We start from the raw sequence: 27413 nt of genomic DNA on the forward strand, positions 1-27413 counted from the left end.
ACTTTTTTTTATGTTCTAGTAAAAGAAGCAAAATACATGAAAGATGTTTTGTGATTGTGAGTCTCTGATGGGACAGGAAGTCTGGACCTGCTGGCCGTGCGGAGTCTTAACTTTTATGTGATTTATTCAGTATTTGAACGTCGTATCAGTGGAGAGCCGTTATGTGTGAGCTACAAACTCTCTGTTAAATTATTTTGTAAGAGTCTTTTGGTACTTCCACAGATGCGTTACGACTGTCCCTTATGTTTCCGTTTCATTCCGGCTGTAACATTTGGGAGTTTTAAAGGTGCATGAATGAGATTTAAAGTATATCATTCTTTATTGTAAGATAATTTCAATCTTGCTAAATAATAATTGTAGCTTTAATCCGATTATCTTGTTTTTTCTGTTATGTAATCGTTACTTCCCCAAACCTGGGACACCAGGGGTGTCAAACATATGGCCCGTGGGCCAGAACCGGCCCGCCGAGGGGTCCAATCCGGCCCACTTTCCTTCCTGTGTTCTTTTCCTTCCTTCCATCTGTCCTTCCTTCCTTTCTTCCTTCTGTCCTTCCTTTTTTTCCTTCCCTTCTTCCTTCCTTCCTTCCTTCCTTCCTTCCTTCCTTCCTTTCTTCCTTCCTTCCTTTTGTCCTTCCTTTTTTCCTTTCTTTGTTCCTTCCTTCTGTTCTTCCTTCCTCCCTCCCTTCCTTCCTTCTTTCCTTCCTTCCCTTCTTATTTCCTTCCTTTTTTTCTTCCCTCCTTCCTTCCATCTTTTTAATGATCCGGCCCACATGGCCCACTTTCCTTCCTGTGTTCTTTTCCTTCCTTCCATCTGTCCTTCCTCCCTTTCTTCCTTCTGTCCTTCCTCCCATCTATCTGTCCTTCCTTCCTTTTTTCCTTTCTTTGTTCCTTCCTTCTGTTCTTCCTTCCTCCCTCCCTTCCTTCCTTCTTTCCTTCCTTCCCTTCTTATTTCCTTCCTTTTTTCTTCCCTCCATCCTTCCATCTTTTTAATGGTCCGGCCCACATGAGATCAAACTGGGTTGTATGTGGCCCTTGAATAAAAATGAGTTTGACACCTCTGCTGTACACGGTATTTAAAAAGTGCCTGAATTTGTCCTTTTTTTTTCTTTTTTTTTTTGCTTTGACTCAAAGTCATAATTTTAATATTAATGGTTATTAATTGTTTATTTTAAATTGTGGACTTAATTTTTTTGGTGCCTTGTTGCTTTTTGTCCCAGAAAAGTAGCCTAAAAGTTTTGCTCCGACTTGTCAATGATTGTACACTACGAAGCTTCCCCCCCCTCCCCCCCCTCCCCCCCCCTTTAATTTAAAGAAAAGTAAATATAGAGCACGCGGAGATTATGTTACTTTAAAAAACAAAAACTGTATTTAACAATATTAATCACAAAGAGAAAGAATAAGAAGAAATATTTCTGTAAAAATCCAGAGAGAGAATCCTGCTTTTATTTAAAAGATGTTATTATTACTATTCCTATCAAGAAGGGTTTCTTTTATTATTATTTGCTTGTTTTCACATTGATAATATAAATGAATAAATAAAAAAGTTAATTATATTGTCTCCTCGTCTTATTAATGAATTTACAGACAATAATGTGACCAATCTTTGAGATATTACATCAGATAATAAAAGTTTCTCTGTTCTGCTTTCACCTTAAATCTCACCTGGACGGACCTGCAGGATTTATGACATCACAGCTATTTTGGAGCCAATATTCAACTTACTGAAGTGTGATGTGGAAACTTGAAGCCTCGAGAAAAGCAGCAATGTTTATATATTCAGAGAGTTTAGATTTCACATGAAGAAGAAGGAAGGGAGGAGAGACGGAAGGAAGGAAGCAAAGCAGGAAGGGAGGAGAGACGGGACGGAAGGAAGGAAGGAAGCAAAGCAGGAAGGGAGGACGAAGGGACGAAAGATGGAAGGAAGGAACGAAGGAAGCAAAGCAGGAAGGGAGGAGGAAGGGACGAAAGACGGAAGGAAGGAGGGAAGGAAGGAAGCAAAGCAGGTAGGGAGGAGACGGAATGAGGGAAGGAAGCAAAGCAGGAAGGGACGAAAGACGGAAGGAAAGAAGCAAAGGAAAGGAGGAGGAAGGGAGGAAAGATGGAAGGAAGGAAGCAAAGCAGGAAGAGAGGAGGAAGGGACGAAAGACGTAAGGAAGGAAGGAAGCAAAGCAGGAAGGGACGGAAGGAAGGAAGTGAGGAAAGAAGTATGGAAGGAGGAGGGAGCAAAGAAAGAGGGAAGCAAGGGAAGAACGAAAGAAAAATTAAAGAAAGAGGAAGGAAGGAAGGAGAGAAGGAACAGTCAAAAGAGAGATGGGGTCAATTTGACCCGGGAGGACGACAGGAGGGTTAAAAAAAACATCAGATGGAAATAAACTAGAAGAATATATACAATCAAGTAAAATACATTTTAAAAGAAGTGCATCAGTGTATAGCTATTTAAATGCTAAAGTGAGGAGGTTTTTAGCTTCCCTGATATTTAAAGGTAGTTTATTGGGGCGTAATAATTAATCCACAATTTCTTCTTCAGTTTGTTGTTGTGAATCTGATCGCAGCGTGCTTGAAGACAAAACAAGATGATTAACAAGATAAATGTAGAGAAATTGAATCAGACACATTATTATTCAGTGTTTTTAAGCTGCTTTGGCAACTTGTGGCCATTAGATGTCTCTGTCTCTATATTAAATCAAAGATAACTATGAAATAAGAACAATATTATCATCATAAATCCTCCAAAATGAGCAAAAACTGAACTGTTGAGCGGACATGTTGATTATATTTACAGTGTATGAGCGCTCATTTGTGTCCTTAAACATTTGCAGGAACTAGCTGATAGATCAACTATTTCTTTTTTTAGCTTTTTTAACTTTCCTTAGAAGTTTTTCAAATAAACCTTTAAATTTAAATCAAATTTTAATTAAAACTTCCCTCACAATGATGTTTTACTCTCTTATTTATATATTTTTTAAAAGATAGAAATAAGACAGACCCATTTCAAGATGAAAACAGGAAAAATATTGTTTTTTGATTTTTGTGTTTTTCAGTTTTGTGCATCATATATATTTTTTTATTTTCTTCTCCTTTCCTCTCCCACTAATCATCTCACCACCTCTCAAATTTCTCCTGCAGTGTGAATCTTCTCTGTTTCTCCTCCTCTGCAGTGGCTGATATCTCCTCTGTACTACCTCCCTCTGCTGGATCAGCTGTTCTTCCTCTTTTTCTGCCATTTCCAGCATCTCTCTCTCTCTCTCTCTCTCTCTCTCTCCCCCTCCCTCTCTCTCTCCCTCTCTCTCTCTCTGTGTGTTGTGTTTTGTTTGGTTGCTGTTAGCAGCAAGATGGCGGCTCCCATCCCCGGCGCTTAGTAGACCTGCTAGTCTGCTTCTCTGCATATATTTAACAGCAGCTTTGCATGCAGCAGCAGCTCTCACACTGCTCTCTCTCTCTCTCTTACTCACAGCAGCTGGATATGTTTGTGCTCCAGCTGGTTGTCTGATTGTTAGCCTGAGCAGCAGCAGCTACTGTAACCGGGCTTAGATTGACACCACACTCGCCCTCTCTGCCTGGAGCACCGGAGAATGTGTATTAATCACTCTCTGCGTGTAATAAAACCCTCTGAATCTGCTGCGAGTTAGCTACACAGCATATATCTCTATCTCTCTGTTAGCCGGCTAGTTAGCTTCAGGAGCTAATTAGCGGGCTAATGCTAATGCTAATCCGGACTTTTTTAACGCATCTATCCGGTTGAAATTTTGGGACTGTTTTTCTCGCTCGTACCGAGGAGGAGGAGGTTATCATGGCAGCAGCGGCGGTGCCCGCGGTGCTGCAGCCGCGGTGGAAGCGTGTAGTGGGCTGGACCGGCCCGGTACCCCGGCCCCGCCACGGACACCGGGCCGTGGCTATCAAGGAGCTAATGGTGGTGTTCGGCGGGGGGAACGAAGGGATAGTGGATGAGCTACACGTCTACAACACAGGTAGATTATTTATTATACTCAGTGTGTTCATATTGCAATGAATGAAACCATCCATGTGCTTGTATCGTGCTGTTTTTTTATACGATTGAATCTGAAGCGGCTGTGTGGTTTTAAACGGAGCTATGCTATATGCTAGGCTAGGCTAGGTTAGCTCCGCATGCTAGCAGAAGTAGCCGTTGGGGTTCTCAGACGAAATGGCGCCCTTTTTTTTTTCCTACTGAAAACAAGAGTGACGTCAGGCGGCCACGCCCCTCCGCTGCAGCAGCATGAAGACAATATGGAGACACATTTAAAGACCCTCCATCATCACCCTCCTTCTTCTCTGTGTGTGTAAAATACCACACTGTTTTAATGATAAGTTGGATTCCATGTATATGTTTTACACCCTAACAAATGTTTAATTATCTTGTTAAGGCCCATAAAATGACAGAGATAAGATTTTCCTTTATTAGCCCCACAGTGAGGGAATTTCCATTATTGCAGCAGCAAGAAAACCCTGTTCATGTATCCAGTAGTTCATTCATAAATACATAAATGAATAAGAAATAATATATAAACAAACCTAAAACTAAGCAAAAATAGACAAGAACATTATATTTAGGGGAGGAAAGACTATTCAGCATTATTGCAGTGCCCTGTCACTATCTGATGATGTTATCATTGTGAAGTCTGATGGCTGCAGGTACGAAGGAGCTCCTGAAGCGCTCTGTCTTACAGCACAGTGAGATGAGCCTCCCATTCCTGCGTGTGTGTGTTTGGGATCGCTCTTTGTGGCTTTTACCTTTGCACCTGTAGCCTTTTCTACAGCCTTCTCCAGTGTCTCTTAAGAGATAAGATGTTCCTTTATTAGTCCTACAGTGAGGGAATTTACATTATTGCAGCAGCAAAAGGAGAGAATAAAGATAAGTACACAAACAATAGTAGTAAAATATATATTTAAAAAATAGTAACATTATGTACTTAAGTAACCTGAGTTTGATATTGATATTGCACAGATTATATGCATCGTAAAATCACAGAGGTTCAAACAATGCAATGAAATTTTTACTTTGCTCTCCTCCTTACACACAACAATAATATATCACAGTGTTGTTTTTTTTAAATAAAACATATATAAAAAGGCTAATAAGAAGAAGTTAATAAGTGCCAAAAACCTGAGTTAATTGTAAAGTGACTCTGTGCTTTAAAGTGAAAAGAAATTAAGAAAGGTGTGTAGATATGTAATGGAGGTGAGATATCTTACAGTTTAAGAAAAAGCTTCTTTTTTTTTTAATCAAATGACATCAGTGCACTGAAACAGTAAACCAGAAAATATTCAATATGAGAAACCAGAATCAGAGAAATTGGACTTTTTCTCTTTATGAAATGACTTCAAAGTCCTTGAAATTAATGAAATAGTTGGCAGCTAATTAATTGATCAACACTAACTGATGTATTGTTACGTTTACTGAAACACTGCTGAGAGATTTCTCCTTTTATTTTTTTGTGTTTTGAGTTTTAATATCTTTTAAGAAATTGAAGTTGAAGTCCGTCATGATGATGCTGGTGTCTGGATCACTCATGACTCGGAGGTACGATCAATAGGACTGTTCCTCTGCTTTAAACTGTCTCACCTGTTGGTATCCCCCCCCTCCCCTCTCCCCCCCCTGCAGCGACCAACCAGTGGTTCATCCCGGCGGTGCGAGGCGACATCCCGCCCGGCTGTGCCGCCTACGGTTTTGTATGTGACGGGACACGGCTGCTGGTGTTCGGAGGGATGGTGGAGTACGGCAAATACAGCAACGACCTGTACGAGCTGCAGGTCAGTGATGTCACAGCAGAGGGGGCGGGGCTTAAAGGATAATGAATCATAAAGGTACATCTCAAGTCTGTTATTTGAGCTTTCCTCGCCGTCTCAAAGCTCGTACTCCTGCTCCGAGGAGAGGATGGAAGGCGAGGATACATGAAAGCATCTTTCACAGAAGTCTTTTAACACTGACACTCGTCCTTTATTGGATATCAGTATCAGTTATTGATCGGACGCTGCAGCTGATCAGACTGATGGGATACATGGAGACAGATTTAACTCAAGTTTATTACTCAACTTTTATATTATATGTTTCATTCATCTAGTTAAAAAATCTGTTCATTGTCTGACTGACCAACAAAAGAACCATAAAACTACTTTCTTGATTAATTTGTAGAGATGCACGGATATCGATACTGATGTCTTCTCATTTCTATATAATACATTTATTTGTTTCCTTTCTCCATGAGTCCTCTGTGTCAAAGATGCCAGTGAGGGAAACATGGAGGCTATTAAGGGACTTGAGATGTTCCCTCAGTCTCTCTCAGAGCTGCACTGATTAACCCTCCTGTTGTGCTCAGGTCAAGGAAGGAACGAAGGAAGGGAGGAAAGAGGAAGGAAGGAAGGAAGTGGGGAAAGAAGGAAATGAGGAAGGAAAGAAGGAAGGGAGGAAAAGAGGAAGGAAGGAAGGAAATGAGAAAGGAAGGAAGTGAGAAAAAAGGAAATGAGGAAGGAAGTAACGAAGGAAGGAAGGAGGAAAAGAGGAAGGAAGTATGGAGAGGAAAGAAGGAATGAGGGCGGAATGAGGAAGGAAGGAAGGAACAGTCAAAAGAGAGGACAGGAGGGTTAAACAAAGTCTCTTATTTTGTGTCATATAAGAGAGATTATGTATTTTTTGTGTCTTACTGTAAATAATCAGTTCTTGTCTTCCTCCAGGCGAGTCGCTGGGAGTGGAAGCGTCTGAAGGCAAAGCCTCCGAAGAACTCCCCGCTGCCCTGCCCTCGCCTCGGACACAGCTTCTCTCTGATTGGCAGCCGCTGCTACCTGTTCGGCGGACTGGCCAACGACAGCGAAGATCCCAAAAACAACATCCCCAGGTAAGAGAGATGGAAACCAGGAAGTCTCCGAGGTTTGAACTTTGATCCCATTAAAAAAAAAAACGGCTTATAAACTGAAACCAGTTTTTAAAGCCGAACTTCTTCTTCAAAACATCAAACCTCTCACATCTTATTGTCCACACAGATGTTTACTTTAACTTTTAAACTTTAACACTTTTAAAATGTTGTGACTTCATTTTTAGAAAAAGTTTTTAAAGTAAAATTACGTCTTGTTTCCCCAATTTTTAAAAAGTGTTTCCCTCAAATTATGCTTCTTTTTTTTTTTTTTTTGAAAAGAACAAATTCACAATTTTTCTTGCATTATTCCTCAAATTATTAGTTTTTAAATTATTAAAACTTGTCTTTGCTTGTAAAGAAAAGCATTTCAAGATATTACAAAAAAAAATTTCTTGGGTGAATTAAAACTTTTTCTCTAATATTAAATCTGATTTTTTATATTTAACAGTTCACTGATACTCTAGATCAGGGGTGTCAAACATGCGGCCCGCAGGCCAGAACCGGCCCGCCGAGGAGTCCAATCCGGCCCACTTTCTTTCTTGTCTTCTTTTCCTTCTGTCTTTCCATCCACCCTTCCTTCCTTCCTTTCTTTCCTTCCTTCCTGTCTTGCCTTCCTTCCTTTCATCTTTCCTTACTGTCTTTCTTTCCTTCCTTACTTCCATCTGTCCTTCCTTCAATCTTTCCTTCCTTCCTTCCTTTCATCTTTCCTTACTGTCTTCTCTTCCTTCCTCCCATCTTTCCTTCCTTCCTTACTTCCATCTGTCCTTCCTTCCTTTCATCTTTCCTTACTGTCTTCTCTCCTCTTCCTTCCATCTTTCCTTCCTTCGATCCTCCCTTTCTTCCTTCCATCTTTTCATCCTGTCTTCTCTTCCTTCCTTCCATCTGTCTTTCCTTCCTTCAATCTGTCCTTCCTTCAATCTTTCCTTCCTTCCTTGCTCCCGGCCCACATAAGATCAAATTGGGCCCTTGAATGAAGATGAGTTTGACCCCTCTGCTCTAGATATTACATTTCAGACTCAACATCCTGAACATTTTAGACTGTCAGGAATAAAAATGTTGTCTTTTTCTTTAAACTTAAATATATTTAGTTATTAATGCCACCTCAAATACCTGCTTAACGTGACCTTTGACCCCTCTCCTCTCCCCTCAGGTATCTGAATGACCTGTTCTGTCTGGAGCTGCGGCCGGGCTCCAGCGTGGTCGGCTGGGAGCTGCCGGTGACGTCGGGTCCGCCGCCGCCGCCCAGAGAGAGTCACACGGCCGTGGTGACAAGCGGCCGCGGAGCCAACAGGCTCATCATCTACGGAGGGATGAGCGGCTGCAGACTGGGAGACCTTTGGGTGCTCGATATCGGTGAGACACCGTTTCATCCTCGTAGCTCTCCTGTAGTCGTAACAGTTAAAGAGACCTTTTCCGTCTCTACCGTCCGTCTCATGTGACCCACGTGCTGACTTGTAATTGGTTCCTGTTCTGATGATGTCACAGACTCCCTGACGTGGAGCAAGCCGGACCTCGGTGGAGCGGCCCCGATGCCCCGCAGCCTGCACTCCGCCACCACCATCAACAACAAGTAATACTACACACACATACAAGTACTACACACACAAATACAAGTACTACACACACACAAATACAAGTACTACACACACACAAATACAAGTACTACACACACATACAAGTACTACACGCACACAAATACAAGTACTACACACACATACAAGTACTACACACACATAAATACTACACACACAAATACAAGTAATACTACACACACATACAAGTACTACACACACACAAATACAAGTACTACACACACATACAAGTACTACACACACATACTACACACACATACAAATACTACACACACATACTACACACACATACAAATACTACACACACTCCGGAATACTACACACACTCCGGAATACTACACACACTCCGGAATATTACACACACACCAGACGGAATACTACACACACCAGACGGAATACTACACACACCAGACGGAATACTACACACACCAGACGGAATACTACACACACATATAATTACTACACACAACGGAATACTACACACAGCGGAATACTACATACATAATACCCACACATACTAATTTTGCACATATACACAAATACTACACAACCTCCACTCTGCCACCACCATCAACAACATTAATACTACACACACACACACACACACACACACACACAAATACTGACATTAACGTGTGTCACCTGTCTGTAGGATGTACGTGTTCGGAGGTTGGGTTCCTCTGGTGATGGATGACGTCAAAGTGGCGACACATGAGAAGGAGTGGAAGTGTACCAACACACTGGCCTGCCTCAACCTGGGTACACACACACACACACACACACACACACACACACACACACACACTGTTACACTCCTGACATCTGTCTTTCATCATCATGTAAAGGTCACCAGCCGTCTGTTTTATTAGCATCACTGTTCTAACAGCTCCTCCTCCTCTTCTCCTATTCTTCCTCCTCCTCCTCTTCTCCTCTTCCTCCTCTTCCTCCTCCTCCTCCTCCTCCTCCTCCGCCTCTTCTTTCTGTCCAATCTCTACATGAGGACTTCATGGAGATTTATAAAAGTTGCACAGGTCGATGTGGAGCAGAAGCTTGTGGTGTCGGTTTATTTATTGTGGCATACCATTCACTTGTCGCTGGTTTTGTAGTTCTAGGGGATAAAAATCCTGGATTTTTTTTGGAAAAAGGACAATAAGTTGTGTTGTGTTGTGCAATGAACAATGTAACAATACAGTGTTAGTGTTAAGTGACTCTTTAATTTAGCTTGTCTGTCAGCAAGCCTCTTGGCCCTGAAGAGTTCTCCAGACGCAGCTTCTCACAAAAAAAAACAAAAAACTGCAAACAGGTGTTAAAAATGTCCACAGTACTCTCATGTCCACATAACAGCCAATTACACAGAGTGATGCTTGGGTAACAAGTTTTTCTCAGTGCTCAAGAATACCTTTGTTACATTTTTACACATTTTTATGTTTAGGTTAAAATGCTATTAATGAGGTAATGGCACTCTAAAATGTTAGCGAGATCCACCAGGCATAGAAACTCATCATTATTCCATTCTCATAATATTCTGTGAAAACTCTGACCAATCATATCATTCATTGTTGCTGTTCAAGTTTTTTCAAAGTGCTGTGTGAAATGCAAGAAAGGTAAGAGTCGCTTTTAAGGAGGGAATCTAAAAGCAGAACTCTTCCTGTCTCTCTCCCATCAGACAACATGTGCTGGGAGACGGTCCTGATGGACAGCCTGGAGGAAAATGTCCCCCGAGCTCGAGCTGGTCACTGCAGCGTGGCCATCAACTCCCGACTCTACATCTGGAGCGGAAGAGACGGATACAGGAAGGCCTGGAACAACCAGGTGTGCTGCAAGGACCTCTGGTACCTGGAGTCAGGTTGGTACTGCTGTCTGATAAATGTAACGGAAACAGGCTCAACTGCTTAAAGACTGTGTAAAGTGAATTCAGACATTTTCTTCTAAACACATTAAATAGGTCATAAATGTATTTCTAAAAAAGGTGTAAAAAGCATTTCAACCATTTAGATTTGAATTGTGGAGCTAGGCTTCACAAACTGTGTTTCAACATTTCTGTGTTCAGGATTTAGTGATTAGCATAAACCCGCCCCTGCTGCTGTAGAGGTAGAAATACATTCAGCACACACTACTACTACTACAGTCTACAGTTAGCCAGTTAGCTGAGCTAGCCACCGAGCTAACAGCTGAGTTAGCAGCAGAAAGCTCTCAGACTTAGCGTCCATGTTTCTGGTAGAGGTGGTGACTTTGATTGACAGGTGACACTTGGTAAGGGGCGGGGTTTCAGCGAGCAGAGAAAGAGGCGGAGTTTTTTGAAGCCTAATTTAATATATTTGCGACTTTTTTAATCATTCAAGTTTGGCAGGGTGGTTAACAACACACTTTTCTGTGGTATGTCAAACTCAGAACACATATTTATTCTTACTTTACACGGACTTTAAACTTACCTGTCCTACCTGTGTCCCACCTGTCTGTCCTCAGAGCGTCCCACTCCTCCGTCTCGGGTCCAGCTGGTCCGGGCCAACACCTCGTCTCTGGAGGTGAGCTGGGGGCCGTCGACCACCGCCGACACCTACCTGCTGCAGCTACAGAAGTACGACATTCCCGCCACACCTGCTGCCACCTCACCTGCCTCCAGCCCCGCCTCCAACCCCGTCCCCATCGCCACACCTGGAACCAGCTCCCCTAAAAGCTCCATCCCCGTCGTCGCAGCAGCTCCAGCCAGCCAGGGCATCCCGCTGTCCGGCATCACGTTAGTCCCCTCCCCAACAGCCGCCATAACTGGAAACCCGTTGGCCGCTGCCGCCAAAAGTCCAGGTAGGTTCACACACCTGTTCAGGTAGATCCAGATCCGTACGTCTGAATGTTCCTCACCTGTGTCACTGTGTATTTCCACAGCTGTCCTGAAGGTGGCAGCTCCAAGTGCCGCAGGTGGAGCCTCTATCGTCACAGTCCGACAGGCCGTGCCCAAATCCCCGGTCGCCGTGACGACACTTCCTGCAGGTGTTCGCATGGTGATGCCTGCTCAGACCAGTCAGGGGACGGTACGTTGATCTTCATGTTTTATTTAGATTCTCTCTCCTGGATCATGTGACTAACAGATATATCAGTCAGGCTCCATTAATTACTGAACCATCTCCATGGCAACTGAGCAAACTCCACCTGCTGCTGAAAGCTCTGCAACAATCCACCAAGCGCCTTCAACCTTCTGACCTCTCCTCCTTCCTGTATGCTCTCAGCCAATAGGAAGCAGTCCTCAGATGAGCGGGATGGCGGCTCTGGCAGCGGCGGCCGCAGCCACTCAGAAGATTCCTCCGTCCACAGCGACGGTGCTGAACGTTCCGGCAGGAGCCACGACGGTTAAAACGATGGCCGTCAGTCCGGGATCCAGCAGCCTGCCGGTCAAAGTGGCATCTCCGATCACGATGGTATAAATCACTCTACTTGATTTTTTCCAAGTAGCCTTATCCTCAATAAATCTCTTTTTTTCTTATATATTAATAAAAAGACTTCCTGCAGTTATTAATCTGTCGTCTGTCTCCTCACAGGTCAGTAACCCTGCCACTCGAATACTGAAAACCGCCGCCGCTCAGGTGGGCGGGGCCTCTGTCGTCTCCACCACGGGGACGCCCAGCCGACCAATCATCACGGTTCACAAGTCGGGCACGGTTACGGTCTCCCAGCAGGCTCAGGTCGTCACCACGGTGGTGGGCGGAGTCACAAAGACTATCACGCTCGTCAACAGCCCGTTGAGCATGGGCGGAGGCGGCACCCTGGTGAGTGATGTCACTGCTGCTCACCGACCGGCTCCAGCTGATAAACACCTAATGACATCACTGCTCCCTCTTTTTACAGCTCAGTAACCTCGGCAACCTGGGGAAGGTGATGTCAGTCGTCCAGACCAAACCAGGTCAGAGTGGAGTACTTACTGGTCAGGCTGGGAGCAACCCGCTCGCCCAGCTCCTACAGGTACTGGTCTCTACTGGTCTCTACTGGTCTCTACTGGTCTTTACTGAACTCTATTGGCCTTTACTGGTCTGTATTGAACTCTACTGGTCTTTACTGAACTCTCTCTCTCTCTCTATCTCTATCAGGCGAAAGGTGGTCTCCCGCCAGGCACCATCTTGAAGTTGGTGTCATCAGCGGACGGTAAACAGACCACCATCCTCAGCACTGCGCAGGCCGGCTCCACGGGAAACAAACCAACCATACTTGGCGTTTCCCCGACAACCTCGAAACCCGGAAACACCATCATCAAGACCATCCCACTGTCTGCGCTGCAGGGTGGGGCAGGTACGGGACACAAACACACCTGAACACCTCAGCTTTATTATCATTATTGATTATTGTTTATTGACTGAGTGATGCCCCCCCTCCCCTCTCAGGTGGTAACAGTCCAATCACAATCCTGACCACCAAAATGATGACGCCAGGAACAGCCGGAAAAATCCTCACAACTGTCCCCAAAATCACTGCAGCTGGTCAGCAGGGACTCACACAGGTAATATACACACACACACACATATACACACACACACACACACACACACACACACACACAGGCATGCCCACTGAGCACACACATTGAACATGCCCTCTGTGTGTGTTTGTATCCAGGTGGTGTTGAAAGGAGCTCCAGGAACGCCGGGAACGATCCTCAGGACCGTCCCGATGAGCGGAGTCAGACTCGTGTCACCGGGAGCAACCGGGTCCAAACCCAACGTTACCACGCTGGTCGTCAAGGCAAATACAGGTAAACACGTGATGACACCTGCTGCGTATGTGTGTCTCGCCCTCAGAGAGTCTCAGACTCACACTGGTGCGTTTGTTTTGTCTCTGCAGGTGTCTCCAGTCTGGGGACAGTAACAGGAAGTGTCTCCTCTCCAGTAGCAACCGCTGCCAACGCCTCCCTGGCAACGCCCATCACCACCCTGGCAACCATTGCTACACTGGCCAACCAGGTCACCGCGGCAACCTCTGTAACAGCAGGACCCAAACAGGTTAAAATACAAGCTGTTTATTTCCATTAATGTTCTGTAGTAGGACTGCAGGTTTGTGTCTATACTGTAGTACTGTAGTAATACCAGAGTTGTGTCTCTGCAGGTGACTCTGATCACGACTCCAAGCGGCGCTGAGGCTCAGCCGCTGGTCCAGGATCTGCCGGTCTCCTTCATGGCCTCCCCTACCTCAGAAGAACCGGGAAGTACTACGAGTACTACAACAACTACTTCAGCGGGACAGACAGGAGACCCGGCTACAGGTGCAGTAACCACAACTACTAATAATACTACTACTAGTACTGCACATACTACTACTACTTGTACTGTAGATACTATTACTACTACTACTACTACTACTACTACTACTACTACTACTACCAATACTAATAATACTACTACTACTACTGCAGCTACTACTACTTGTACTGTAGATACTATTACTACTACTAATACTACTACTACTACTGCAGCTACTACTACTTGTACTGTAGATACTACTACTACTACTACTACTACTACTACTGCAGCTACTACTGCTGCAGATACTGTTGTTACAGTTACTGTACTTTCAGTGTGTAGAGTAGACGTGTGTGTAAACCTGTGATGTCACTGTCATGATGCTGCAGTGACGCTGGTCTGCTCCAACCCGCCCTGCGAGACGCATGAGACCGGCACCACCAACACCTCCACCGTTGCCACAGCAACCATGGGGGGTAACAACAGAGTGTGCTCCAACCCGCCCTGCGAGACGCACGAGACCGGCACCACCAACACCTCCACCGTTGCCACGGCAGCCATGGGGGGTAACACCAGAGTGTGTTCCAACCCGCCCTGCGAGACGCACGAGACCGGCACCACCAACACCTCCACGGTGGCGTCTTCTAGCATGGGCGGAGCGCCGCAGGTGAGCCGAGCTGTTTAACCTGAACTTGGGGAAAAAAAGGTTTTATTTTGGAGCAGGTTGTTTTATGAAATGTGACAGAAGAAAAGTCTCAGTTTGTTTGTTCTGTATCAAAGACTAAAACCCTCTCTCTCCTCTCTCTCTTCTTCCTCTTCACGTATGATCAAACCAGTCTTCATCTCAGCAGTCTGGTCCCGTTCCTTCAGCTTCTGTCGCTCTGAGCGGAGAAACCACCTGCTCTAACCCGCCCTGCGAGACTCACGAGACCGGCACCACCAACACCTCCACGGTGGCGTCTTCCAGCATGGGCAGAGCGCCGCAGGTGGGCCGAGCCCTTTAACCTGAACTTGTAACTCTGTCACAGGTTCAAATCCAGCCGACCGACATTAAAGCCAAATAATAAAAGCTCAGATTCATTTATAACTTTGATTTTAATTTTAGTCAGAAAGTTTCTGGTTTAATGTTTTTGTGTCGGCAGTAAACTGAAAATCTTTTGGTCGGATGAAACTCATTTGAAGACGTCACCTTTGACTCTGACAGATTATAACAGGAATTTTTTTCAGGCGTTTTACTATTAATCAGTTAATATTGAAAAAAATCTTTAGTTGCAGCCCTTACTCTCCACAATTCATGCTCATTATTTTAGTTTTTTAGGATTTGTTTGTTTGATTTAGAAATATTTTTTAAGGCCTCGAAAAATTGGGGAAAAAAGGTTTTTATTTTGGAGCAGGTGGTTTTTATGAAATGTGACAGAAGAAAAGTCTCTGTCTGTTTGTTCTGTATTTTATTTCTACTGGATTCGAATCCATTGATTAAAAAATCAAACATATCAAAGACTAAAATCCTCTCTCTCCTCACGTGTGTTCAAACCAGTCTTCATCTCAGCAGTCTGGTCCCGTTCCTTCAGCTTCTGTCGCTCTGAGCGGAGGAACCACCTCCTCTAATCCGCCCTGCGAGACGCGCGAGACCGGCACCACCAACACATCCACCGTTGCCACGGCAGCCATGGGGGGTAACATCAGAGTGTCTTCCAACCGGCCCTCCGAGACTCACAAGACCGGCACCACCAATACCTCCACGGTGGCGTCTTCCAGCATGGGCGGAGCGCCGCAGGTGAGCCGAGCTGTTTAACTTGAACTTGTAACTCTGTCACAGGTTTTTAAGGCCTCGAAAAATTGGAGAAAAAAGGTTTTATTTTGGAGCAGATTGTTTTATGAAATGTGACAGAAGAAAAATCTCAGTTTGTTTGTTCTGTATCAAAGACTAAAATCCCCTCTCTCTCCTCCTCCTCTTCACGTGTGTTCAAACCAGTCTTCATCTCGGCAGTCTGGTCCCATTTCTTCAGCTTCTGTCGCTGTGAGCGGAGAAACCACCTCCTCTAATCCGCCCGGCGAGACTCACGAGACCGGCACCACCAACACCTCCACCTCCACCTCCACCGTTGCCACGGCAGCCATGGGGGGTAACACCAGAGTGTCTTCTAACCGGCCCTGCGAGACGCACGAGACCGGCACCACCAACACCTCCACGGTGGCGTCTTCCAGCATGGGCGGAGCTCCGCAGGTGAGCCGAGCCGTTTGTAACTCTGTCACAGGTTCAAATCCAGCCGACCGACATTAGAGCCAAATAATAAAACCTCAGATTATTTTGTAACTTTGATTTTAATTTTAGTCAGAAAGTTTCTGGTTTAATGTTTTTGTGTCGGCAGTAAACAGAAAATCTTTTGGTCGGATGAAACTCATTTGAAGACGTCACCTTTGACTCTGACAGATTATAACAGGAAGTTTTTTTCAGGCATTTTACTATTAATCAGTTAATATTGAAAAAACTCTTTAGTTGCAGCCCTTACTCGCCGCAATTCATGCTCATTATTTTAGTTTTTTAGGATTTGTTTGTTTGTTTAGAAATATTTTTTAAGGCCGGAAAGTTATTTAAAACGCATTAGAAAATAAGTTTTTAAGTCCTTGAAAAATATGGAAAAAAAAGTTTTATTTTGGAGCAGGTACAAAAAAAGTCTCAGTTTGTTTGTTCTGTATTTTATTTCTACTGGATTCGACTTCATTGATTTAAAAAATCAAACATAAACACTAAAATCCTCTCTCTCCTCTTCACCAAACCAGTCTTCATCTCGGCAGTCTGGTCCCATTTCTTCAGCTTCTGTCGCTGTGAGCGGAGAAACCAGCTCCTCTAATCCGCCCTGCAAGACGCCCGAGACCGGCGAGACGCCCGACACGCCCGAGACCGGCGAGACCGACAAGACCGATAAGACCGGCACCACCAACACCTCCACCGTTGCTACGGCAGCCATGGAGGGTAACACCAGAGTGTCTTCCAACCCATCCTGCGAGACTCACGAGACCTCCACCTCCACGGTGGCGTCTTCCAGCCTGGGCGGAGCGCCGCAGGTGAGCCGAGCCCTTTGTAACTCTGTCACAGGTTCAAATCCAGCCGACCGACATTACAGCAGTTTTTTCAGGCATTTTATTGAAAAATCAATTAATCAGTTAATATTGAAAAAAAATCTTTAGTTGCAGCCCTTACTCTCCAAAGATATATAAATATATAAAAATATTTTTTAAGGCCAGAAAGTAAAACACACTAGAAAATAAGTTTTTAAGGCCTCGAAAAACTGGAGAAAAAAGGTTTTTATTTTGGAGCAGGTTGTTTTTATGAAATGTGACAGAAGAAAAATCTCTCTGTCTGTTTGTTCTGTATTTTATTTCTACTGGATTCGACTCCATTGATTTAAAAATCAAACATATCAAAGACTAAAACCCTCTCTCTCCTCTTCCTCCTCTTCCTCTTCTTCACGTATGATCAAACCAGTCTTCATCTCAGCAGTCTGGTCCCGTTCCTTCAGCTTCTGTCGCTGTGAGCGGAGAAACCACCTGCTCTAACCCGCCATGTGAGACCCACGAGACCGGAACCACCAACACGGCGACGACAGCAGGAGCCGGAGGACTCAGACAGGTGAGACACTGATGATCAGGGATTGGTTAAAGATGAAATCAATCGATCTTTATTTGTTTAGCGCCAAATCACAACAGAGTTATCTCAAGGCACTTTCCACATAGAGCAGCTTCTAAACCGAACTCTTCAGGTTTTAACTTTAAAGAGACCCAACATTCCCACATGAGCAACAGTGGAGAGAAAAAACTCCCTTTTAACAGGAAGAGACCTCAGAACCAGACTCAGAGTGGGAGAACATCTGCCTCGACCGGTTGGGTTGAGAGGAGAGAGAGGAAGAGGAAGGATAGAGGAGAGAGAGAGAGAGAGGAAGGATAGAGGAGAGAGAGAGAGAGAGAGAGAGAGAGAGAGGAAGGAGAGAAAGGAAGGATAGAGGAGAGAGAGGAAGGATAGAGGAGAGAGAGAGAGAGAGGAAGGATAGAGGAGAGAGAGAGAGAGAGAGAGAGAGAGGAAGGATAGAGGAGAGAGAGAGAGAGAGAGAGAGGAAGGAGAGAAAGGAAGGATAGAGGAGAGAGAGAGGAGAGAGAGGAAGGATAGAGGAGAGAGAGAGAAAGGAAGGATAGAGGAGAGAGAGGAAGGAGAGGAGAGAGAGGAAGGATAGAGGAGAGAGAGAGAGAGAGGAAGGAGAGAAAGGAAGGATAGAGGAGAGAGAGGAAGGAGAGGAGAGAGAGGAAGGATAGAGGAGAGAGAGAGAGAAAGGAAGGATAGAGGAGAGAGAGGAAGGAGAGGAGAGAGAGGAAGGATAGAGGAGAGAAAGGAAGGAGAGGAGAGAGAGAAAGGAAGGAGAGGAGAGAGAGGAAGGATAGAGGAGAGAGAGAAAGGAAGGAGAGGAGAGAGAGGAAGGATAGAAGAGAGAGAGAGAGGAAGGAGAGAAAGGAAGGATAGAGGAGAGAGAGAGAGGAAGGAGAGAAAGGAAGGATAGAGGAGAGAGAGGAAGGAGAGGAGAGAGAGAGAGAGAGGAAGGAGAGGAGAGAGAGGAAGGAGAGGAGAGAGAGGAAGGATAGAGGAGAGGAGAGGAAGGATAGAGGAGAGAGAGGAAGGAGAGGAGAGAGAGGAAGGAGAGGAGAGAGAGGAAGGAGAGGAGAGAAAGGAAGGATAGAGGAGAGAAAGGAAGGATAGAGGAGAGAGAGGAAGGATAGAGGAGAGAGAGAGGAAGGAGAGGAGAGAGAGGAAGGATAGAGGAGAGAGAGAGGAAGGAGAGAAAGGAAGGATAGAGGAGAGAGAGAGAGGAAGGATAGAGGAGAGAGAGGAAGGATAGAGGAGAGAGAGGAAGGATAGAGGAGAGAGAGAGAGGAAGGAGAGGAGAGAGAGAGAGAGAGGAAGGAGAGGAGAGAGAGAGAGAGAGAGAGAGAGGAAGGAGAGGAGAGAGAGGAAGGAGAGGAGAGAGAGGAAGAGGAAGGAGAGGAGAGAGAGGAAGGATAGAGGAGAGAGAGAGAGAGAGAGAGAGAGGAAGGAGAGGAGAGAGAGAGAGAGAGGAAGGAGAGGAGAGAAAGGAAGGATAGAGGAGAGAGAGAGGAAGGAGAGGAGAGAGAGGAAGGATAGAGGAGAGAGAGAGAGGAAGGAGAGAAAGGAAGGATAGAGGAGAGAGAGAGAGGAAGGATAGAGGAGAGAGAGGAAGGATAGAGGAGAGAGAGAGAGGAAGGAGAGGAGAGAGAGAGAGAGAGAGGAAGGAGGAGAGAGAGAGAGAGAGGAAGGAGAGGAGAGAGAGAGGAAGGAGAGGAGAGAGAGGAAGGAGAGGAGAGAGAGGAAGGATAGAGGAGAGAGAGGAAGGATAGAGGAGAGAGAGAGAGAGAGAGAGGAAGGAGAGAAAGGAAGGATAGAGGAGAGAGAGAGGAAGGAGAGAGAGGAAGGATAGAGGAGAGAGAGGAAGGATAGAGGAGAGAAAGGAAGGATAGAGGAGAGAGAGGAAGGATAGAGGAGAGAAGCACAATGAAAATCAACAATAATCTTGGTCACAATTTAAAAAAAAACAACCTTTTTAGATCCGTGTTTATGTTCTAAAACAATCAGCTGATAAATTATTATTGATATTTATGAGTTTAGAAAAATCTGATCAGTGTCAGCCTCAAAAATCCTGCATTGTTTGGGTTTTACATGAAATAGTGCTGCAGGATTAATCTAATTGTAATCGCTACGTCAGCCTGTGCAATTATATAACTGTGAAAGACACTTTCTTCTTCTTACTGTGTGCAAATTAAACTTATCTTGTTTATTATATCACAATCATAAATTTGCAATATGACTTTTTCACTAAATCGTGCAGCCCGATCATGAAATACACAAGTTCATCTCTCTAAAGTAAATATTTATTGTCCACCAGCTGATCGTTACAGAGCTGTAGAGCGGCTGGTTGTGTGCGGAAGATTTATTTATTTATTTTTAATAGTTCATTGTAAGGCTGCTCAATTAATCAAAATTTGATCTTGATTACGATTTAGGGGCCAAACGATCTCAAAACTAATAAAATCGAGGGGAAACGATTTTTAATGAAAATGAGATAGCGCTCAATAACAAAAGTTTTATTTTGAAAAGCTTAGACAGGAAGCCGCTGCAGCTCCGTTAGTTTGACAGAAGCTGAAACACACGGCGAAATGTTTTAACTGTAAATAAAAGTGCAGAGTTTCCAGCCTGCGTCAGACGATGCTGAGTTTACTGACTAATTATTAAAAACTAGGATTTGTGAACTATCGTCATGGCAACTCGCTCAGCTCTAATATCTCTGCACATTTCCTGCTGTGTGTTGCGTTAAGCGGCAGATAAAAGGCTGCTGCTGGGAGAGAAAATTAATTAAGCCAAATGGACAAGAAAAAAAAATCATTTTAATAATCGTGATTTCAATTTTGACCCAAATAATCGTGATTATGATTTTTTCCATAATCGAGCAGCCCTAGTTCATTGAGTAAAAATCAAAGATACACTGAAGTGTTTTTAGCTCACTAATAAGTTTTCATACCTAACAACAAATATGACATTCAAGATACATTTCTGTGTCACTTTTGACTGGATTCAGTAACTATGGTGCTGTATATTGAAGTGTTTTCAATTCATTACGCCTTTTACTGGCTTCTTCTCCATAGCAACAGCAGCCGAGGCTCATAGGTATTGTTAGTATTTTTTAGCTGTCCGTCAAAATCAGTGAAGAAAGACAGAAACTAAGTAAATATTAATAACTAGTGGCTGAATATAAACCTGTAGGATCGTTACATCATCCAGGAGAGTCGTGAGTTTAAAATGAGACGAAACACTAACAGAACCAGCAACTCCTCACACTTCACTGCAAGCTTTTATTACGAAGACAGGAAGTGAATATCGCCAAAATAAAAGCATCAACTAACTTCAACTGATCATCTTTACTTCACATGAATCCAGCTGCCTTTTAAAGGTGTTATAATATATAAATACACTTATTATTATATATGAGAAATAGATGTTCATATATTTATATAATGATTTCTAAATCTACATCAGGTGTGTTCAAATCCGCCATGTGAGACCCACGAGACCGGAACCACTAACACGGCGACGACATCAGGAGCCGGAGGAGTCAGACAGGTGAGTCACCAGGCGAGCTCTGATTGGTTAAAGGTGTTCATAGATTTCTGTAGCTAATCACTGACTGTCGGTTTCAGGTGTGTTCGAACCCGCCATGTGAGACCCACGAGACCGGGACCACCAACACGGCGACCACATCAGGAGCCGGAGGAATCAGACAGGTGAGAGAACACCTGCGGACAGATGAACGCTGACCATCAGTGGTTAGTTAAAGGTGAAAGATTTCTGTAATTGAACGTTGACTTTTGGTTTCAGGTGTGTTCGAATCCGCCGTGTGAGACCCACGAGACCGGGACCACCAACACGGCGACCACAGCGACAGGTACCCAGCAGGAGTCCACAGACCCCTCATCCTCCTCTGACTCCGCCCCCTCCACCACCACAACCAGCCAGGGCAGAGCTGTTACCACGGTTACACAGTCCACACCCACACCTGGACCTTCTATACCTGTAAGTGAGACACACACACACACACACACACACACACAAACACACACACACACACACACACACATGCATACACACCATCCTCATCTTCATCCTCTACATCATCTTCTTCTTCTTCTTCATGTGTCCGCAGGAGATCTCCTCATTGGTCGGAGAGGACAGGGCAGAGTCCTCTGAGGCGGAGGCTGTTGCCGTGGTGATGGCAGGAGACGGGGAGGAGCCTATGCAGACTGATATGTCAGCAGCAGCGTCGGTGCTACAGGTTCACGTGGAGGGCAGCGAGGCAGCTCAGGTACACACATACGCACACGCACACACACACACACACACACACACACACACACACACACACACACACACACACACACACACACACATTAAAGGACAGGTTCACAGTTTTTTAACCTTTACATACTGATCAAATTTGACCCATTATTATATTTGAGAGCTGCAATAACTGTACTTTTCCGAATGTGAAGCAGAATATACAAAACAGGAAATAAAATGGATCTCTTTTTTTTGGGCATTTTTATACATATTAACATACAAATTTAACATGTTTATTGAAAATATATCAAATCATTAAAATTCTTCATAATTTAATTCTCATTAATTTCCCAAAAATAAACAAAATACACTCTGACAGCTTCATTAAGGATCAGTTTATTAATGACTGATGGGGAATTTATGTAGAGACTAATTATGAGTCATAATATGAACAGTATGTAAAAGGTTATCCTCCAGGGGAAATTCAATTAGTCTGTTATTGAAGAATTAGGAGCGAAGGATCTTTTGAATCTCTCCGTCCTGCAACAGAGAGAGAGGAGCTGTCCACCGTTGATTTTTTGGTCTTAAATCAACAGTCAGGAACCCAAATCAACATTAAGTCTGTTGTTTCTTTCTGTAATCATTCCTCCTGTTCATACTGACCATTAGAAGATCCTTTCATAATGTATTTCACTGTAAAGTTGTACGAAGTCATTCAAAAAGTGCCCAAATAATTTTTTTTAAGCCCTAGAAAACAATTAAGTCCTGGAAAAATATTTATAAGAGATGTTTAAAGTCAAATAAAGTAGATATCTTCCAATTTAAAAATCTCTTTAGTATAAATTTCCCTCGTTGAGCTGCAGTGGAAGGACAGTATCAGATATCAACAGCCGAAGCCTCATATTAGCTTCAGACTCCGTTCTAACCTCCGTCCCTCCCTCCCTCCGTCCGTCTCTCAGATGGCGTCCACAGACAGCGGCCTTCCTCAGGAGCTGATGTCATCAGAAGGGGACAGCGGTGAGGCGGACTCCGGGACGACGACTCTGCTGGTGACGGCGGATCAGCTGGCTGCTAGCGCAGCGGCAGAGGAGGCGGCGGCTCAGCAGGCCACGATACAGGCGGTGCTGCAGGCGGCCGGACAGATGGGTGAGACGAGCACACATCTGGACCCAGAGTCTGATCTGAGTATCATGTGTTTAAAATTTAGTTTTTGATAATCTAGGACTAAAAATGTCTGGGTTTGTAGGAGTTAAGGGATTACATTTCATTTGAGCGTATTTATATTTGTTCAGTATCTATAATTGGATCTATAATGAGACTAATAATTAGTTGGGAGGATGAAGGGAGGAAGGAAGGAAGGAAGGAGGAAGAAAGAAAGGAAGGAAGGAGGAATGAAGGAAAGGAAGAAAGAAAGGAAGGAAGGAGGAATGAAGGAAAGGAGGAATGAAGGGAGGAAGAAGGAAGGAAAGGAATGGAGGAAGAAGGAAGGAAAGGAGGGGGTGAGGAAGGAGGGAAGGGAGGAAACGAAAGAAGGAAGGACAGAGGAAAGAAGGGAAGGAAGGAAAGAAAGAGAGAAGGAGGAGAGGGGGGAAGGACAGACGGAAGCAAGGGAGGAAAGAAGGAACAGTCAAAACAGATGGGGTCGATTTGACCCGGGAGGACGACAGGAAGGTTAATGTTGATGTTTGTGTGTCTGCAGGAGACGGAGCAGCGAGTCAGTCCATCCCCATCGTGCTGACTCAGCAGGAACTGGCAGCTCTGGTCCAACAGCACCAGCAGCTCCAGGAAGTCCAGAACCAACCGGAGCAGAGCGCCATGCCCACAGGTACAACAACACCTCCTGAACTGAGCTTTAATATGTTTCATTCACACACACACACACACACACACACACACACACACACACACACACACACACACACACACACACACCAGACAGATATTCACATGTAGCTGCTTAATTAATAATAATAATAACTTTATTTAATAGCACCTTTTATACAATAACTGCAGCTCAACAAAAAATAAATTACATACACCAAATGCTTCATATTAAAAGGAAAATAAAGTAATGTTAAAAAAAAAGAACAGAAAAGAAAGAGGAAAACAATTGTGTAATGTAATATAAGATAGTAATAATAGTAATATAAGAATAAAAGTACATGGTAAAAGTAGCTAATAAAAACAAATCAAGTGAAAATACAACTATTAAAAGAAGTGCAGTAGTGACTGATAGAAAAGCTAAATTGAAGAGATACATTTTAATCTTTCTCTTCCAAATATTTAGTGAAATTAAAATTGTTTGTTTTTGTGTTTATTTCTCAGACTCAACACTAGGGCTGGGCCGATATGCTTTTGGTGTCGATTCGATTCTCTAACGATTTTTGGGGTCCCGATTCGATTTAAATTGCGATTCTGATTAAACAAGTATTGCAATTCGATTTTACCAAGTTCTTTCCTTAAACAAGAACAGGTTGAACCAAACACTTGATAATACATCATAAGTCATATTTACAAAAAACACACAATACACACATCTCATCAGTTTATGAGATTTATTTTGAAAACTGTGCCTCACAAAAAACATTCTCATCCGCCAACATCTTACAATAAACTGAACTGCTACATTTAGCTGCTCTATAGTAAGTAATAAATAAATGAAAATCGATTCTTTTATGAGAATTGATTTTTAAAAATTGCCAGAAAAAATCACGATTAATATAAAAATCAATTTTGTGGCTTAGCCCTACTCAACACACAAAAACTCTTTTTAATAAATATATTTATAAAACAATCAGTGCTGCCAAGTTCAGACATTTAGAGTTTAGACTGATTTTTTAAAAAGTATCTTAAAACAATTTTTATAATAACAAAGCACATATATTTATATTTTAATCATATGTCTGTAAACTTTCTGACTTGTTTCATAAATGAGTGTATCCTCCCGTGTGTTCCTCAGAGGGCCTGGCTCCCGCCGACAGCCTCAACGACCCGGCAGCCGAGAGCAACGGACACGAGCTGACATCATCGGCTGTGACGAGCGCCGTGGCCCGATTGGCCAGCACGTTTGGCCCCGCCCCTCCTCTGACAGCCAGCCCGGCTAAGACTCAGCAGACGGCCGCCGCCACCTCCGCGCTCGGCGAGGTGTCCAACGGCATCGGAGCGACGGCTGGGGTGAGACATGCAGCACGCACGTTAACAGCAGGAAGCACGACGAGAGACAAAACGCTAACTGTCTGCTTGTGTGTAGAAACAGGGCGTCCCGGTGATGAGGTCATCAGCGAAGGACAGTCAGTGGTACGACGTCGGGATCGTCAAGGTTACCAACATGGTGGTCTCTCATTACTACGTCCCCTACGATGACATTGTGATGGATGTAAGTTATTAAAACACGAGTCTCAGCTCCTGTTTTTTCTTTCCTCCCTTCCTTCTTTCCTCTGTCCTTCCTTCCTCCCTCCTTTCCTTCCTTCTTCCCTTCCTCCTTTCCTTCCTTCCTTCCTTCTCCTTTCCTTCCTTGCTTCTGTCTTCCTTCCTCCCTCCCTCCTTTCCTTCCTTCTTCTTCCCTTCCTCCCTCCCTCCCTCCTTTCCTTCCTTCTTCTTCCCTCCCTCCTTTCCTTCCTTCTTCTTCCCTTCCTCCTTTCCTTCCTTCCCTCCTTTCCTTCCATCTTCCTTCCTCCCTCCCTTCCTTCTGTCTTCCTTCCACCCTTCCTCCTTTGCTTCCTTCTTCCTCCCTTCCTCCTTTTCTTCCTTCCTTCTTTCCTTCCTTCCTCCCTCCCTCCTTTCCTCCTTTCCTTCCTCCTTCCTCCCTTCCTTCCTTTCCTTTCTTCCTTTCCTTCCTTCCTTCTTCCTTCCTTTCCTTCCTTCCTTAACTCGAGGACAACAGGAGGGTTAATCCATTAGAGGATTATGGTAAAATTGTCTGGTGGTGTAACCATAAAACTTTGTACCAAATAATTCGACTTGCTTAAAAACATTAAATTCTCAATAAAACACCATATCAACCCTCCTTCCCTCCTTCCTTCTCTCTTTCTTTCCTCCCCATTTCCTTCCTTCCTTCCTTCCTTCCTTCCTTCCTTCCTTCCTAATACTTATCATTCTTTTGTGGTTACACCATTTGACATTTTAAGGAGCATTCAGTCTCGATAAAAAATGGTACAAATGACATAAAACCAACAATAATACTAATACGTGTCTCCTTGCAGGATGACTCGGGCGTGATGCCGGACTACAGTCAGATGAGGAAGGTGGAGCTGCAGCCGGGGACAGCCTACAAGTTCCGGGTCGCTGGGATCAATATCTGCGGGCGCGGAACGTTCTCAGAGGTCTCGGCCTTTAAAACGTGTCTGCCCGGTTTCCCCGGAGCACCGTGCGCCATCAAGATCAGCAAGGTGAGACTCACTTCCTGTTTGTGATGTTTGAATGTCTCTGCCCTGATGACTTAATGGGTTACCATGGCAACAGTCATCACCATGATTTTATATGGAGGGCAAACAACCAGCAGGGGGAGCCGCTAATCCTTGATCTCATACAATAGAAAACCTGAAAAACTAAATATCATCATGTTCTCGTCCTGCAGAACCTGGACGGAGCTCAGCTGACCTGGGAGCCTCCCGCCGTCACATCGGGGAAGATCACCGAGTACTCCGTCTACCTGGCCATCCAGTCCAGCCAGGCCAGCGCCTCCGGGTCCAGTTCCGGTCCGGCCCAGCTGGCCTTCATGAGAGTCTACTGCGGTCCGAGCCCGTCCTGCCTCGTCCAGGCCTCCAGCCTCGCCAACGCCCACATCGACTACACCACCAAACCCGCCATCATCTTCCGCATCGCCGCTCGCAACCAGAAGGGATACGGACCGGCCACACAGGTCCGGTGGCTCCAAGGTGAGAACTCAGCTCTGATTTAATAAAAATAAAACCAGAGAGATGCAACATATCATCATCCTGGTGGTTATTTTATTTACTATTATATTTAATTCACTGTTATATTTTAATTATCAGTCATTATTTGTCCTGAAACTCGAGCAGGAGAACTCCAAGGAAGAAGAAACTTGATGATTTATTAAAATGTTTTGTATGTTTTTTTTCTGTTTCCAATAGAAACCAGTAAAGATGCCAAACCAGCAGTGAAGAGACCGGGAGCATCTCCAGATTAGTAAGAACTGACTCTTTTATTTTACTCACATGTACAAGAAAAGAAATAATACACACATACACTGAAATATAGTCAGACATGTAACGTCCTTAGACCCTTACTGTATAACAATTACTTCAGCAGTGTATTAACCCTCCTGTTGTCCTCGAAGGAAGGGAGGAAGGCAGGAAGAAAGGAGGGAGGAGGGAATGAAAGGGGGGAGAAGATGGAGGAAGGAAGGAAGGAGGGAGAAAGGAAAAGAGGAAGGAAGGAAAGAAGGACAGAGGAGAGAAAGAGGGAGGAAGGAAAGGGGGGAGAAGGAGGAAAGGAGGAAGAAAAGGGATGGAAAGGGGGGAGAAGAATGAGGGAAGGAGGGAGGGAGAAAGGAAAAGAGGAAGGAAGGAAAGAAGGACAGAGGAGAGAAAGAGGGAGGAAGGAAGGAAATGAGGAAGGGAGGAAGGAAATGAGGAAGGGAGGAAGGAAAGGGCGGAGAAGAAGGAGGGATGGAGGAAGGAAGGAAGGAAGGAGAGAGGAAGGAAGGAAAGAAGGACAGAGGAGAGAAAGAGGGAGGAAGGACATGAGGAAGGGAGGAGAGAAGGAAAGGGGGGAGAAGCATACTGTCCCTTTTAAATCTCATTAATATTTAACTTGTTTCTCTCTTCAGTAAACCCGTCGGACAGAAGAAGTTCAGAGCCGACCAATAGGAG

General features: G+C 44.4%; 1 protein-coding gene across 1 annotated transcript; it reads left to right on the forward strand.

Moving 5' to 3' along the window:
• Window positions 1-3789: 3789 nt before the first annotated feature.
• Window positions 3790-26728, forward strand: hcfc1b (host cell factor C1b). Its single transcript, XM_053318074.1, has 33 exons — window positions 3790-3967; window positions 5620-5768; window positions 6690-6850; window positions 8019-8221; window positions 8354-8438; window positions 9113-9219; window positions 10127-10306; window positions 10927-11262; window positions 11344-11489; window positions 11685-11873; window positions 11994-12221; window positions 12301-12414; window positions 12540-12738; window positions 12831-12946; window positions 13063-13198; window positions 13288-13445; window positions 13549-13705; window positions 14072-14349; window positions 14519-14668; window positions 15220-15459; window positions 15673-15909; window positions 17173-17316; window positions 20782-20865; window positions 20943-21026; window positions 21121-21315; window positions 21446-21604; window positions 22539-22725; window positions 23279-23404; window positions 24539-24753; window positions 24836-24955; window positions 25782-25967; window positions 26156-26456; window positions 26673-26728. Exons 1-33 carry the CDS (start codon window positions 3790-3792, stop codon window positions 26726-26728), a joined length of 5604 nt encoding a protein of 1867 aa, XP_053174049.1.
• The last annotated feature ends 685 nt before the right edge of the window (window positions 26729-27413 follow it).

This window comes from Scomber japonicus, chromosome 4 (genome assembly GCF_027409825.1).
Source record: "Scomber japonicus isolate fScoJap1 chromosome 4, fScoJap1.pri, whole genome shotgun sequence".
Lineage (NCBI taxonomy): Eukaryota > Metazoa > Chordata > Actinopteri > Scombriformes > Scombridae > Scomber > Scomber japonicus.

Coding starts and splice junctions, on each gene's coding strand:
- hcfc1b (XM_053318074.1), top strand. CDS start 3,790: ATGGCAGCAGCGGCGGTGCCCGCGGTGCTGCAGCCGCGGTGGAAGCGT. Junction 8,439..9,112: donor GCCACCACCATCAACAACAA/GTAATACTACAC, acceptor ACCTGTCTGTAG/GATGTACGTGTTCGGAGGTT. Junction 12,947..13,062: donor GTCAGCAGGGACTCACACAG/GTAATATACACA, acceptor GTTTGTATCCAG/GTGGTGTTGAAAGGAGCTCC.